Consider the following 15,211-nt stretch of genomic DNA (forward strand, 5'->3'; position numbering starts at 1 on the left):
AACCAGTTTACCAAATGCCAGCATACTTGCACATTATGTACTATCTTCTTCTAGCTCAAACGGGCTGCTTTCCGGGAGAGCCCGCGCACCCGCAGATCAATTTCTTCCTTTGTGCGACAGGCCACCTGCAACTGATCTCGACTCTCCCCTTGGAAAATTTGGCGGTTTCTCTCCAGGCATTCCACCATGCTTAGAAAGCTCTATCAGACTCGTCACATGGCAGCTGCATGCCTGCCCAGGGGCGTTCATCTTGCATCCAATGGTATCATAGCCAACGCATTCTTAAGGCCTTGCCGAACCTAACCAGGTCGATAACGCCGAGTCGTCAAAGGTGCTTGGATCGTGTCTATATTTTTTTGATGACTCATTTTGGTTCTTAGGGCTCTTGTGAGGCGTTGGAATAAATAATCCCACATTAGTAGTAGAATGACAATACATCTAACTTAAAGTGATAGACTTTTTACCTCATTGGCTAGATTTTGGGTGCAGAAAGACCCATTATATCGTATAATTGATGTCAGAGCCCGATACATAAAATGTGGGTCACAATCCTTGGCCTAATGGACACATATGTGTGATGGCCTAATGAACTGTATGTGCTGATGGGATATGCCCCAAGGGACCGTCGGGCACCTCGTTGACTAATTTTTAAGGTGTAAAAAGAGCGTTTCGATTTTACATAGGTGTTTTCGTTTTCAGCCCGGAAGTCTCGGATCAACCTTGCCAGGGAGAGCTTGCCATCAACCGGTAGGCCTAAGTATTTAGGAGGGAAGTTTTTGACCTTTGCTGGACATTCGTCAAGAATTTTAGCTATGCCAATATCATCGCATCTGATCAGATACACCTTAGTTTTCCCCAAATTTGCCTCACCAAAAGCTTCCAGAATCTTTTTCAGCACCTCGATCTCTTCCTTATCCGGGTTTGCAAAGGTGATAGCGAAATTCTTATTCTCGCTGATCTAGCTAAAATTGGTTGTGTTGCCCTGTTCAAGATGCATTGTAAGGGATCAATGGCAACGATTGAAAGCACCCCTTGCCTAAGCCCCCGAGCATGGGCTATTGGCTTCCCTGGACGTCCATTATATATATATATATATATATATAAAGAATATTTAGTACTCTCGGAGTATGTACTCTCATATACATATCTCATTACATAAGGAGTATTCCGTGTGATAAATAGTATATACATAGAGCATGTGAGTATATAAGATTATCTAAATTGATTGTATAGTTTTTTAAGTGGTTTGCATATATTTTTTTGAGTGTATTACATTTTATGTACAAATATAAAGGTATTATGAGTATATATATATATATATATATATATATATATATATATATAAGTTATAGGAATAGGCTATCGTCGTCTGTTCGTCAAGATTTTGCCCCGCTTAATGAGCGAATTCTTCGTTGCTGCGACGTCTGCGGGCGCACCCAAAAGGTCTCGTCCAAATAGTCGGCGAGATCTTTTGGATATATAATTTGGCCGGCACGGCCTTACTGACGTCAATGCCCCCATTTACTTCAAACTCAGCCGAGAGAGGGAGGAGAGGAGAAAATTTGCGTTCGAAGCCCTGCCGAAGTAAAGAGGTATGTTTGTTTTCTCTGGTCTTTTACAAATCCGGTAGGATAGCCACTAGTGCTAAGTTTTGACATATGTTAGAGGTTAGATCTAGGATTTTTTTTTTTTACAAACCCAGTAGGATAGCCACTAGTACTAAGTTTTGACATAGGTTGGAGGTTAGATTTAGGATTTTTTTTTTACAAACCCGGTAGGATGGCCACTAGACGTAGGTTAGAATATAGATCTTAGTTTAGAATTAGGGTTAGACATAGTTTAGCAACTAGACATTGTTTGTACGCATATTTTAGAAATTAGATGTAATATTTAGACATATGTTACATATTAGATGTAGGATTTAGACATAATATAGGTAAAACTAAGGTAGTCTTTGTCGCCAATGTGATATACGTCTAGATTGTGAACAACTTGAACTTTGAAGCAGGATCCATAATTAGGCAAATTGAGGAGTACAAGTACAATATCCGCTACAACAAGGCATGAAGGGCAAAGAGGAAGGCAATTAAGATGAGGTTCGGGACCTACGAAGTGTCATATGATAATCTGCCATATTTACTGCAGACCATCGCTTAAAGGAACTTGGGGACGTATTACGATATTTATAAGTGCGCATTGTTGTCCAAACCTGGCAAGTATGTCCTAAAGCGATGCTTCTTCGCATTAAGAGTATGTATCGAAGCTTTGGAGCATTATCGTCCTATCTTGTGCATTGACAACACTTTCCTTACCAGCATATACAAGAGACAAATCCTGACTGCTATTAGGGTTGATGGGAACAACCAAGTTCTACCGTTGGCCTTTGCATTTGTGGAGAGTGAGAACACCAGTAGTTGGTATTGGTTCCTATACCGTGTGAGGATGATAATAGTTGTTGCTCGGCTGAACGTGTGCCTTATACATGATTGACATGCTGGGATGCTCGCGATAATTTAGGATATGCAAAATGGAATAGACAATGACTTGATTAGACCTATGTGGCCAAATCTGCAGAGTAGGTGGTACATGAGCATTTGGGTGCAAACTTCTTTTGCCAATTCAAGAACAAGAACCTCATGAACATGTTCAAGAGGCTGTATGGTCAGAACCAGTAGCGAAAGTTTGATGCTCTTTGGAGGACACTGGATGAGCTGACGAAGAAGCAAATACATGAGCGTGCAAGGAGGCCCGTGAGGGGACCAGAGAATGAACCAGTACCTCTTGAGTCCCTGCCAATGGCAATGAAGCTGGCATCACTTTGAGGAATGGTGCGTTTGCACCTGCTACAAGTCGATGCTTCTGCAGAAGCCATGCTCACATGTGATTGCCGCATGCGCTATGACGAGGATGAGGACTGAGAGGTACGTCTCCAACTACTTCAAGAAGGAAGATATGTTCAACACCTGGAACCATGAGGTCTATGGTTTCGGGATTTATGGATCTTTCACGAAGGAATCTGGGCCCGATTGTGTTTTCATCCTTGATCCCATCAAGATGAAGCAGAAGAAGGGATGGCTCAGGACTACGAGGCTTTGTAATGACATGGACGAAGCAAATGCTGGGCATCACATGAAATGGTTCAATAAGTGCAACAGAACAGGGCACACTTACAAGAAATGCATTGTTGGTGTCCCAAGTGTTAATCTCACGGAGACAGGTCCTTCTGGCTCAATTGCAGATGGGAGACGTGCTCATGGTCGCTGATCATCAGCTTTGTCGAGTTATATGTTGTAATATATGTTGCGATGGATATTCATGTGCACAACTTTGTAGTTTACTGTTGTAGTACCGAGATTGCTAGCATGTTTTTAGGTTGTAACGTGTTAAGTTAGTATTCGTTAACATATTTGTGTATTCTTTAAATAATCAATTCGTTAACATATTTGTGTATTCTTTAAATAATCAATTATGTTATGTTATATGTTGGACGCTTACTTCTTACTATGTGTTTGGTTCCTTATAAAACTGTAAATAACTTGTGCAGCAAGTAGGTATATTACAGCTAGAGCTACTTGACCCTCAACTCGACCTTAAGCACCATTCGTATTGCATCACGATGCAGGTTAAGGATCTCCCAGTACTACGACCCCGTGTGTCGGAGGAGCTCATGAGGGTTGACGCACGCTTGATCCTGAGGTTTGTACAATTTCAATATAACGTTGTACAAGGCTTTTTTCCCCGTATTTGTCGCAAACTTTGATATGTTTGCAGGTTGCGTGCTGCTAGGCTACTTCCACTGTGTTGACCGGTGGAGGTGGATGCATTGGTTGGAGGTTCAGAGGTGACCACGTGGTTCAGCTATGACTAGGCCCTTCTCGTGACCCTTGTCGACAGGTGTCGTCCCGAGACGCACACGTTTCACTTTCGTGCGGCGAGATGGCGCCCATGCTCAAGGACGTCTCACTCCTGATGGGCCTGCCTTGCATTGGTGTCGCTGTTAGGGCTAGGGACATGGGCATGGCATGGTGTGACAAGCTGCTTGAACGCTTCTATGTCGTTCAACGGAATGACAGCCTAGTCCCATTAAAGGCTTTTCTAGGGACCGAGAAGCACAGACTGACGAAGGCCTTTCTCCTTCAGTTTATGGTATGCATGTCTTATACTGTTTTGTCATATCCTGTACGTTACTAACGGATGAAGATATTTGTAATTGTTCCTTTTTATGATAGAGAGAACAAACTCGGTACAAAGGATTTTTATCCCATGCTATCAATGACATAAATGCCACCCCTAGTCTATGTTGGAGCAGCCACCTATGCTATTGCTCTTGGTCGTCCACCGGTCACGACCCTTGAGACACCTAGGCCTCAATTAGGTTGAGCCACCAAGCCACAAAGGCAAAGCTCTTCTAGTCACTTGCCACCGTTTTCACTTTGGAGCTTGAGCCGCTAAGGCTAGAGTCTATGTGTCCCCATACAAGCTTCTTGTCGTAGCTCCACACGAAGCTGGAGGGTTGACAAGCTTGAGCCACCAAGGCTCATGGTGCCGACGAGTCACCAAGATTCCAAGTCACCAGTGTACCACTTGGTACAAGGTAGGATCACTCCTTGATCCCCTCGCTAGACAGCAATACCTAGAAACAATTCTCTCTATGCCTAGTAGCACTAATCACTCCCTAATATTGTGTTAATTGCCTTAGATGATCACTTTTGTGGCTTTGGCTCTTTCCCTTGTCTCTCTCTTATTCTTGGTCTTCTTCTCCTTCTTGATATGATCAATTGTGTTGACCAAATCTTTAATGGAGATTGGATGATCAATCTTAGCATTGGTTCTCTTGATTTCCTTCTCCAATTTTGAGATGAGCTAGGTGATCTTGGGGTCCGTTTCTTCGTCACTTGATGTGCTTTGCTCATCTTCTTCATCACTCTCTTCATCTTCATCACCATCATCTTCGCTTGAACTTGACTCTTGCTCTTGCCTCCTCATCTTCTCTTGCATGTGTGGGTAAGGATCTTGCTTGCTTGTGATGGCAAGGTTCTTGACATCGGATGAGGAGGAAACTTCAACTCCCATGTTCATAGTCAACTAATGGGCGGTGATCTTACTGAGTACTTGGTTTGAAGTCATGTTGCTAATGTTATTGTTGTCATAGATGATTGAGACAATCAACTTGTACTTTGGAATGAGAGCTTGAAGTATCCTTCTCACCACTTGATCATCTCTAATTGGTGTCAAACCTAGCCCATTGATCTCATTAACAAGAATATTTAAACGTGAGTGCATATCGATAGCACTTTCATGGACAAGTTATTTAATACTATTGAGCTTAGAGACTAGCACACGATATTTCTCATTGTGCACATTCTTTGTGCCTTCACGTATTTCAGTGAGGTTAGTCTAAATATCATGTGCATTGGTAAGATAATACACTCTTTTGGATGCATCAATGCATAGAGAAGATAAAATAATACTCTTTGTCAATGCATCGAATTGTCTCTCCTTGTATGTGGGACGTTCATTCATCCTCTCCTCGGTGACTCTCCAAACATCTAAATATTTAGCTTACAGAAAATAAATTATTAGAATATTTCACCATGGGATGTGAATGCCATCAAAATGTGGAGCACTATCGATATCCATCATTACCCCGGACGTCACAACTCACTAGGCGATGAAGCCTAAACGATTAAAAAGAGACCACGACTCAAATGCCCATTTTGTTCTAGGATTCTTCTTTTTTGTGGGCCATTTGTGGCATGCAGGAAGAGCCTGGTTCTGTGACCGTCAATTGGATCGACTTGGATTGACGTATCCTTGCGAAAGGTGTAAGCCCCGGCTCTGATACCAATTGAAAGGGATCGGTGACATCCTAAGATGAGAAGTGAATTACGACACTTAAAGGTTATCATTTCCAGAAACTTCACAAGATAAACCTATATTAATTTCTATCTAAAAGGTTCTAGATTTATATAGTGTGTCTACTCTATCGCTCAAAAAGGGTTTGCAACCTATAGTCAATCCTAGCAAACTACTCTATAAAGGTAAACACGCAAAGGAAACTTGTAAGTATGTAAATGCAGAAACGTAAAGAAGATAGAGAAAGCAAATTTAGTACAAATGATTTTTATCTCATGGTATAGATGACATAAATGACACCCCTAGTCTATGTTGGAGCAGCCACCTAGTCTATTGCTCCCGATCGACCAGCGGTCACGACCCTTGAGCCACCTAGGCCTCAAGTAGGTTGAGAAACCAAGCCACAAAGGCAAGACTCACCATAAGCATCTCTTCCAGTCACTTGCTATCGTTTTTACTTTATAGTTTGAGCCACTAAAGCAAGGGTCTTTGTGTCCACGTACAAGTTTCTTACCACAGCTCCATACAAAGCCGAAGGGTTGACAAGCTTTAGCCACCAAGGCTCACGATATTGGCGAGTTACCAAGATTCCAAGACGCGGGCATACAACTTGGTACAAGGTAGGATCACTCCTTGATCCCCTCGCTAGGCAGCAATACCTAGCAACAACACTCTCTAGGCCTAGTAGCACTAATCACTCCCTAATCTTGTGCTAGTTGCCTTGGATGATCACTTTTAGCATTTTGGTAGTTTGGATGTCTCCTCAAGTGTATGTGAGCTTCTTTTAACTCCAGCACCTTCAAAAGACCAAGTAGGGAGTATATATAGCCTCAACACCGCGAACTAGCTATTCCTCCAACAATCACATTTTTCGTAGATACCAGATGATCTGGTGTGCACATGCTCCAAACACTGGACCATCCAGTGTGGACCATCCAAAGAAACTAGCCATTATAGCTACAATTACTCCAGCGAAGCCACCTCTGTATACGCTAGACCATCTGACGTCTACACGTCCATTTTCAAGTGAACACAAGGATATCCCTCTGGACTTTGCTCCGGCGAAGCCTCCAACGTATCCAATGTACTCGTCAGACCATCTGGCGTGTACAACCTTGAACTCCTTCGGAAAACACTCTGGTGTGTTCAACTTCTTCAGCACTGGACCATCCGGTGTGTAGAGCTTTTCTAGAACTCGTCCAATTCAAACTTCTTTAAGTTCTATCTTCTCCTCAATTCGTTAATGGGCTTCTCTGAGCCATCTAGTGCTATAATTTCTTAAGTGTGCATCCATGAGAATTATTAAAGCATATACTTAGTAAACATGTTAGTCTCATTGACTATATTGTTATTAATCACCAAAAACACATAAATGCTCTAAAAGAGCCATGTTCGCTACAGAAGGTCCATGAGGTGGAAAGGGAGAGGAAGCACGAGAGGGCATGTTAGGTGCGTGAGGTAGGACCACAAGTGGCAAGGAAGGGAAAGTATCCACGTTGCACTCAGTAGACCAAATGTTGTGATCTTGTTGTTTACATTCCCTAAGACATGTTAGGTTTAGACGCGGTACTGGTTTAGGTTATAATGATCGTGTACCGTACATGTTAACATCCGTGTATGTCACAGTTCCCATTAAAATCTTCGTGCTCAACTATCTATTTCCATCAAATTCGAGTATCCAAAATATTGCACAAACATCTAATGGCACTAGACGATTTAACAACAAAAAAATTTCCTATTTTGCCACAAATTATATTAATTTGGTTAAAGCAACATGTCGCCCGTTCAGCGCGCGATACAAATGTGTCACCCATTCAGAGGGCGATACGTTGCTTTCTCTGGTTTTTTTAATGCCCTGGCCGCCAAAGCCCACATGGTCTCGCCCGTTCACCAGACGACATCTTATTCTCACCCAATAAACGAGCAACGGTAACCTATTCCTACCATTTCTTGAAACAGACGTGTAGCCTTACAAATATTATATATATATAATTCGGCATCCATTCTCTCTATCTTGGCCCGAAACCTACCCATTCCATGATTTCTAGCAAATAAGCTCGATAAACTGAGTCGAAGGCTTTCGATATGTCAAGCTTGAGGAACATGGACTCCTTTGCCAGATTCTGGACATATAAGCTATTATGTATACACCGTTTCCTGATGAATGCGCTTTGGCTCCTTGAGACAATGCCCTGGACGTGTGGGGCAAGATGATTTGCCAAGATCTTTGAAATCATTTTGGTCACGCTGTGTAATGGGTCTGTACTCCGCCACTCTCAATGCTTGGTCTTTCTTTGGAAGCAAAATGATGTTTGCTGAACTCAACAAATTAAAGTGATTGCTGCGGAGGAGGGATAGCTGCATGAAAACCTCAATTAGATCCTCTTTGATAATTTCCCAGCATACCGCATAGGACCCAATATACCCGTCTGGTCCTGACGCCTTTTCCTTCGGCACGTCTTCAATTGTTCTCTTAATTTTCTCTTCAACAGGTTCATCCAAATGCTGTAGTTGGTGTACCTGGTACTGCAGCTCATCCCAGTTTAAGCTAAGTAATCTCGTAGACGTTGATCCTAGCTGAAAAGTGTAACTAGTCAACATCAGCTATTCAGCGTAAGTGAAGCTGACTCATTTGTTCCACAAATACACTTCTTAGATCTTCAATGTAGGGGCAATGATTTGCAAGACAGAAGAAATATATGCAAAACAGAAGAAATATATGCAAAACAGGAGCAGATAACATTGACAACAGTGCACCTGCCAAGATCAGTTCAAACACGAAATATCATGTCACTAAGTACTATAATTTTAAGGTACCATGTCAAATACAAAGATACTTATCTTCTTAGGCTACAAGTATTCACTCCATAGCTCCTTCCAGGAGTCAACATGGGATGGACAGAGGACTTTTGCAAAAAAGTACATAGTCCACTTATGACATCTACAACAAAATAATTCCTATCGCTTTATTTCTCTACTTGTATATATATTACAACCCTTATAATTCACCCCCAGAAGCACTAGGAGACCATACTCAGATGCTTATCGAGTTACGCCACTAGAAGTTCTCCTTGTGGAACTCAAACTTTGTATTTGTCTTGTGGGTGAAATCTGCTGACAGCTGCCGTAGCTGCGGCACCAGGATGGGCTCACCACAGTAGAAAACTCCTGAACGAAAATCAAATGTTAGTAGGTGAAGTCAATTGACATACCTAATACATGATTTGACAAGAGAGGAAGATGACATACCAACGCGTTGGTGCTCATGGTTGACTGCAACATGTTTGAAGACACTTCGCCAATTTGGCCGTGCAAAGTGCGTCTTGACGCTAGTTCCAGACAAGATATCGACTCCCTTCTTTGCATGTTGGAGCTCTTGGAGCATGACAATGAGGGCAGAACGCGCATCCCCTTCCTCATAGACACTTGAGCAGTGATTGTGGAGCTCAATCACTCCATCCTTGTCCTTCTCAGCCACCTCGTTCATGACCCCTCGGAACCATTCTAAGGATCCCTCTTCTCTCGTAACCCAGTAGAAGTAGGCCCTCTTTGTCATAAATGATCTCTTCTTTTCCCTGACACTGCCCTCAGGCTCTGTGCCTGCAACCGATCCTCCCTGCTGAATGTGGTTAAGCACATCTTTCACAATGCTAATCAACGGAGTGGCTCCAATGCCTAGTCCAATGAGCAGTAGCACATCATATTCCTGGTAATCTTGCGCCGGTGCACCATATGGTCCATCAATTAAAAGTTTCGGGAATCTAGAGCATGTCAAAATTAAGATCAGATTAATGCAAGAAACATAATGTACTGTACTACATCTTGGAAACGAATCAAAGAAATCCCACCTTGCGTTGTTCTCTGTGATCCCCTTGGAAAGGTCAGCTCTAAGGAGTCCACTTTCTCCGTCAGTTGGAGGTCGGCATGCCTGGTTCACATTACGGTAATTGGCAATTCCATGAATTAAAGCAATGACAACAGATATCACAAATAACAAACTTCACAAGTCACAGTTCACAATTCTCTAGGAGTTCTTAAGCCTTGTCCCAGTATGGGCTTATTGAGCCAATAGAAAAATCGAAAGCTAGGAGCCAATTTACCTCAGAGAAGACAGTCCTAAGCCGTGAAGTCCAATCACCCCTTGTGCGAATGTGAACACTGAGATAATCGTCTCCTGGTGCTGATGTAATGGAAAATGGGTGCCTGCAAGAGCACCAAATTATGGCACTTTCTGTCATCTGCTGATCATATAGTTGAAGTAGAACTTGTTCCTCAAGAAAGGGTGTAATGTGGCTACCATTCATATGGAGACACGGCACGACAGTTTATGAAGATATACTGCCCACTCTGGTACCTGAAACCAGGTGGCTTGGACATATACAGAGCCAAAACATTCCCTGGATATACTGCAACCTATTGAGAGGGCACAAAGTTAAAAGTCAAATAGGAAAAAGAAGACTTAAGAAATGACTTCTGGTTAAAAAAGTGAATACCATGGAGCAAGTAGGTATCTTTGTATCATGAACGAAAAATAAAGGCACCCAAATTCAAGTTCAAGAACGAACTTGGGTGGTAGGGGTGTACACCCACACCTCCCACCAACTGAAGTATGCTTAGTTTTCGTAGTATGCAAGTTGAAAAAGACAAACAAGGCAAAACCAAAGGGACATATTTGTAGTTACCTTCTGAATCCTAACTGCATCATGGCTCCTAAATAGCCGAAGAATGCGCTCACTCGCATACAAGAGCACAGGAACAGCGAGGTACATCCAAGTCTGACAATGATAGATATGCTCTGTAAGTTAATAATTTAAGAAGTTTGGTGTTCTGTTGCCGTCAGGATACAGATGTTTACCGTTTTCTTGTACCATGTCCTGCTTAGATATAAGCAGGTTCCATGGACAATAAGCAGTGCATACACAATAACAAATAAGTGGTGGGTAAACCAAAAGGCATTGAAGCCGGTCATTTTCTTGAGGGGATTAGAATCCTTGAGCCTGTTACGTCGAAACCATGGTTGGGCTAATACAAAAGCTATAGCCATGAGTACAACCATGACCACTCCTGTCCACCCTTCAGTTCCCTTTACAAACCACCAGTAATTTGGCGGCCTTTTGTCCCCAAAGAAAGGCTTCATCGGTTCATATGCAGCATCACTAGCATGGAGCAACCGAGGAAAATCACATGTCAAGTGAGCACCTGCATGCAAAGCAACGCCAACTGCCACACCTGCTGCTATTACCTGCACAGTAATAGCACTCATATTATATAGTGTAACTTCCATCTTAGTTACATGTAACTCATAGTATGCTTAATGAGGAATTATCTATTAGACGAGCAGGTTAACAGTTCATTCTCGTTAGTCCTCTAGGAGAAAAAGGACTATGTTCAAATGGACAGGATAATCTCATAACATGGAAAGATTCATCGTTGTGTTCAATACTAATCGAGTCCATATAACTTCACCTTATGAAAGTTTATGTTGTCATTGAAGGGTACAACAGCTCCGATCTTTGTCTTTGACCGAACCCAGGTGATTGTATTTCGGCAAACAGGAAAAAGAACCAGGGCCATATTGAATTTGAGGGTCTCTGCAGCACCTTTTGCAGTGGTCACACAATAACCCATGATGTGAAATACAGCTCGATTACGGTATTGGATAAACTTCCAAATGAAAAGACCAATGCAGATTGAGAGCCAGAGAGTCATAACCCAAATGCGCTTCCAGTTCTCCTCAAGGAAGTACAAGAACTCTTGCCAGTAGTGGTAAAATGGACTCATATCCTTGTTTGATGCGAGCTTCATGCTAAGAGCTTTGCTAAGTTTTGAGCTATGTGTTGTTGATCTCGCAGCAGCTTGAGATGGTGACTGCAGCAAAAGTGCCTCCAGATCCTCAAGCTGTTAATTGTTTAACGTGGTTAGTATATGGATTGTGCCACAATTGTTCTGTGAGTAACATTGGACAGACCTCGATGTATCCTAGGTTGTTGGGGTCAAGTTCTTCCATAATGAGTGCTGTGTACTCATCAGCTCGTTCCTTGAGCTTGGAAAGTTTGTTTGCTGATGCACTAAGGGCAATAATCTGCAAAAGCATATTAGTATTTTCTTAACACCTATCAATTCACAACATGAACACATTAGATTGTAAACTCTTGAGTCTTCTGACAGACCTCCTTAACCTCCTCTGCTGTGATCCTTCCATCGGCATTCTTGTCAACCCTGAACAGAGAATAACACATGCTAACTGCCATATGAAATTGTTGAATACGTAATGGCTACAGGTAAGTTTGTTACAATATATTTGCTTGATTGTTTTTTAATATTATGTGCTAGTGGAGCCAAGTATTTTGATGTGGAATTGGATTTTGCAAACTAATCATGAACAGTATTACATGTATAAAGAAGGAAACCATGCCAATACTGGTATATTCATCAAAATTACTAACATGTCAAAGAATGTTTGGAGACGGTTGTCAAAACCCTGATCACTCAGTTGCTCCCAGAAATCTTTCAGCTCATCTTTAGTCAGCACCTGCTTCACTAGCCCTCTCTTCCTTGCCAATGAATCGAACACTTGCATTGCAAACTCATCGGATCCTTCCATCCCTGCACAATCCCAAGCAATGTTTGAATTATCATCCTTTCAAATAGCTGTATGGAGAATATAATTTCACTCCAACTGCTGAAATTACCAATGCATTTCCCAAATCTTGAACGGAGCAGCACACCATCGACCTGTAGATGATTGAAGCGTTTCTCCACTGCAGCCCAGCCATCATGGCCAACTTTCGCCGTCACAAACTGCAGTCCTTTGAGTGCCACGGCAGCACCACTCTTGCTTCTGTCCAATCTCTTCCTCATGTTCTTTCCCACTTGTGTCTGTGGCACCTTATTGCTTGAGTTCTTCAGCTTTAGCCCATTTGTCACTTGCCTTAGTCTTGACGCTAGCTTGCCACTCCTCGATGAGGAAGATGACACTACTGACAGGCCGTCAAACCCACCACCATGCCCTGAGTCACCGCCATCCACTGCCCTGACATCTTCGATTGCTACTGAATCACGCTGTACATCAAGGGTGATCTCCACAACCTCATCATCATCTTTGAACCTTGTGGTCTTGGTGCCTCTCCGGGTTGAATCGTCCAAATTGCCACTGTGTGGGATTAATGTTGCAGTGTCATCTTGTGACCTCCTTGAACTGTCCAGGTCCGTGGCAGCTTCAGTCCCTACCATTATCTTCTCCACCTCTCAGGCCGATTTCTCCTTTTTCTCTACTCGTAGGATAAGTTAGTAACTGAAGAGGAGAGAAAACTTTAGTAAGGGCAAATACTGAGTGCTCTTCCAATAACAAGAAAATACATTTCCTGGAAGTTATAGAATGTCCCTTTCCTGTTCTATCCATAATCAGCCAAGTAAACAAAAACAAAACGCGGGGGTACACATCCTGCTGGAGTACAATTTCATGGAAAAGTACATTTTCTAAAAAAATGTTCAACCAGATTAAAACTATTTGCAGGTTAGGCACAGAGAACTTTCTAGAAATACTGGCAACAAGAATGGGAAGTCAAAATAGAAGAAAGACTGATGTATCATTCAATCAGATCCAGAACTTATTTCTTAAAAAAGAAATTTGCGTAGAAAAAGAGGGGAACATGATGTTACTTCAATACAAGATGATGGAGATAGCTCCGACGGATTTACAACTTCAACGGCATCAGCAAGGTACAAATAGGGAGAAATTTAAAACATTTTTTCCAAAGGTAAACAAGAAATCAGGGAAATACACCAAAACTGGAAGGAACTGTCCTCGAGTTTGAAATAGCTCAACACCACCCACACCAAAATGCGTCCTCCCGCTCAGATCTAGAGGCCGCAGCTCTCAAGTAAATGCGAAAACGCACGCACCAATCTTCTCAATGCGAAAACGCAGCTCTCAAGCCAGAAACAGTAAACTTTTTTGAAAAAAATAAGGGAGAAACGTTTAGGAGTGAAGCAGCAGGTACTAAAGAGCGAAACAAAATGAAACCAAGTGGAGAGGGAAAAAAAGGAAAATCAAGAGCAAAAGGAAAAAAAGGAAAGACAGAAAATTTGGAATCTGGGATTATGAAGAAGGGGGAAACGAACTTTACCTTGAACCCTTCCAGAGATTTCAGCGGCCGATTAGAACTCCAAGCATTTCTTGAATCCCCCGTGAAGAACAATGAAAAAAGCAAGAATTCAGTCTTCAGCAAACAGTGGGATTGAATGCAAAAAAAGAAATACTTCGTGCTACAGATTAACGAAATGTGCAACAGGGCAAGGTACTACCAGCGTACGAGGAAACACAGGTACACACACCAGCGACTTCGAAAGAATGCAGTGGTGGTGTGGTAGGAGCAGAGTTTTTGTAGCAAACCTGTATTTCCGGGGCTGGAGAGTGGACAACTCCACACCCTACGGCTGTTACCCGCTAAACGCATGTGCTTTAGGTGGCAGTGGTTGGTGGTGTCGTTGCCTTTGGAGTTTGGAAATCACTTCACGAATAACTAAACTAGAATTTGCATCGATATTGTTCTTATTATTTGTAAATGCGCTACGGTAAAATATTGAATAGTTACGTACTTTACGTTAGAGTATGAGTTAGATGGTTCCTAAAGAGCGTTCAGAATTGAATAGGCTCTTTAAAAAACAGGGTGATGATCGAGCTGTTATGCGTGTGCATTGAAGGTCAAACTCCTCTCTTTCCTTGCATTCTAAATTAGCTTCCACAATAAAATGAAATATCCAAAATGTAACTTTTATTTGTGTAACAGTTTCGGATAAAACAAAATACTCGCTGGGCCTGATCCCGGCATATATAGAGCCAATAAAGTCGTCATTATAATATTCCCATATTCTGTTTCATTTATTTTATATGCTGCACAAAAATACAAGATTGATTGTGACAAGGTGTTTACAAGTTCTAAATACTTCTCCAAAATAACCCGGTTAAAGTTCGCATCAGATAAATAATTAAGTCCATCAAACAAGAGCAGTATGCAGTATTACATTTTTGTCCTCCATGTTTGCCCGCTCATAAGCAAGTTAAGATCATCGGCAGTCAAGTAAATTTCCATTAGGTCCTCTTTTAACATTGGAAAAAAATGTCACTTCATGGCACCGATTTCAAATCTCAGCAAAAATCACATGTGCCGCTGAAGAACTCCAATCAAGCAATATTTAATTAAATTCACCCCCACAATGCAAATGACCAAAAATTTGAGGTACCCATTAGCCAATTCACGATTATTGATTTGAAACATCAAAAGGTGGCTAATCTGAGTTTCAAAGAGCCATTTGCCTAATAAAAATAAGATATATTCTTTGAATGATGTGT

At 41.9% G+C, this 15,211-nt stretch overlaps 1 protein-coding gene across 2 annotated transcripts; it reads right to left on the reverse strand.

The window, feature by feature from the left end:
• Positions 1-8,644: 8,644 nt before the first annotated feature.
• LOC133912011 (respiratory burst oxidase homolog protein B) lies at positions 8,645-14,149 on the reverse strand. Of its 2 annotated transcripts, none has more exons than XM_062354546.1 (13): positions 13,986-14,149; positions 12,549-13,127; positions 12,303-12,462; positions 12,027-12,075; positions 11,825-11,938; positions 11,323-11,754; positions 10,712-11,098; positions 10,539-10,631; positions 10,154-10,269; positions 9,957-10,059; positions 9,705-9,784; positions 9,106-9,617; positions 8,645-9,024 (listed from the first exon to the last, which is right to left on the reverse strand). In XM_062354546.1, exons 2-13 carry the CDS (start codon positions 13,087-13,089, stop codon positions 8,915-8,917), a joined length of 2,697 nt encoding a protein of 898 aa, XP_062210530.1. In that variant the 5' UTR covers positions 13,090-13,127; positions 13,986-14,149; the 3' UTR covers positions 8,645-8,914. The 2 variants fall into 2 exon arrangements, with proteins under 2 accessions (XP_062210530.1, XP_062210522.1); XM_062354538.1 differs by having other exon boundaries at positions 12,549-13,150; positions 13,986-14,147.
• Positions 14,150-15,211: the final 1,062 nt, after the last annotated feature.

Source organism: Phragmites australis, chromosome 1, assembly GCF_958298935.1.
Source record: "Phragmites australis chromosome 1, lpPhrAust1.1, whole genome shotgun sequence".
Taxonomy (NCBI): Eukaryota; Viridiplantae; Streptophyta; class Magnoliopsida; order Poales; family Poaceae; genus Phragmites; species Phragmites australis.

What these genes read in the sequence shown, in the direction of transcription:
- LOC133912011 (XM_062354546.1), bottom strand. Translation starts at nt 13,089, where the DNA reads ATGGTAGGGACTGAAGCTGCCACGGACCTGGACAGTTCAAGGAGGTCA. An exon ending in ATGCAGTTAGGATTCAGAAG is followed by an intron (nt 10,270 to 10,538) that starts GTAACTACAAAT and finishes CCCTCTCAATAG; the next exon opens with GTTGCAGTATATCCAGGGAA. An exon ending in TTAGGACTGTCTTCTCTGAG is followed by an intron (nt 9,785 to 9,956) that starts GTAAATTGGCTC and finishes AATGTGAACCAG; the next exon opens with GCATGCCGACCTCCAACTGA.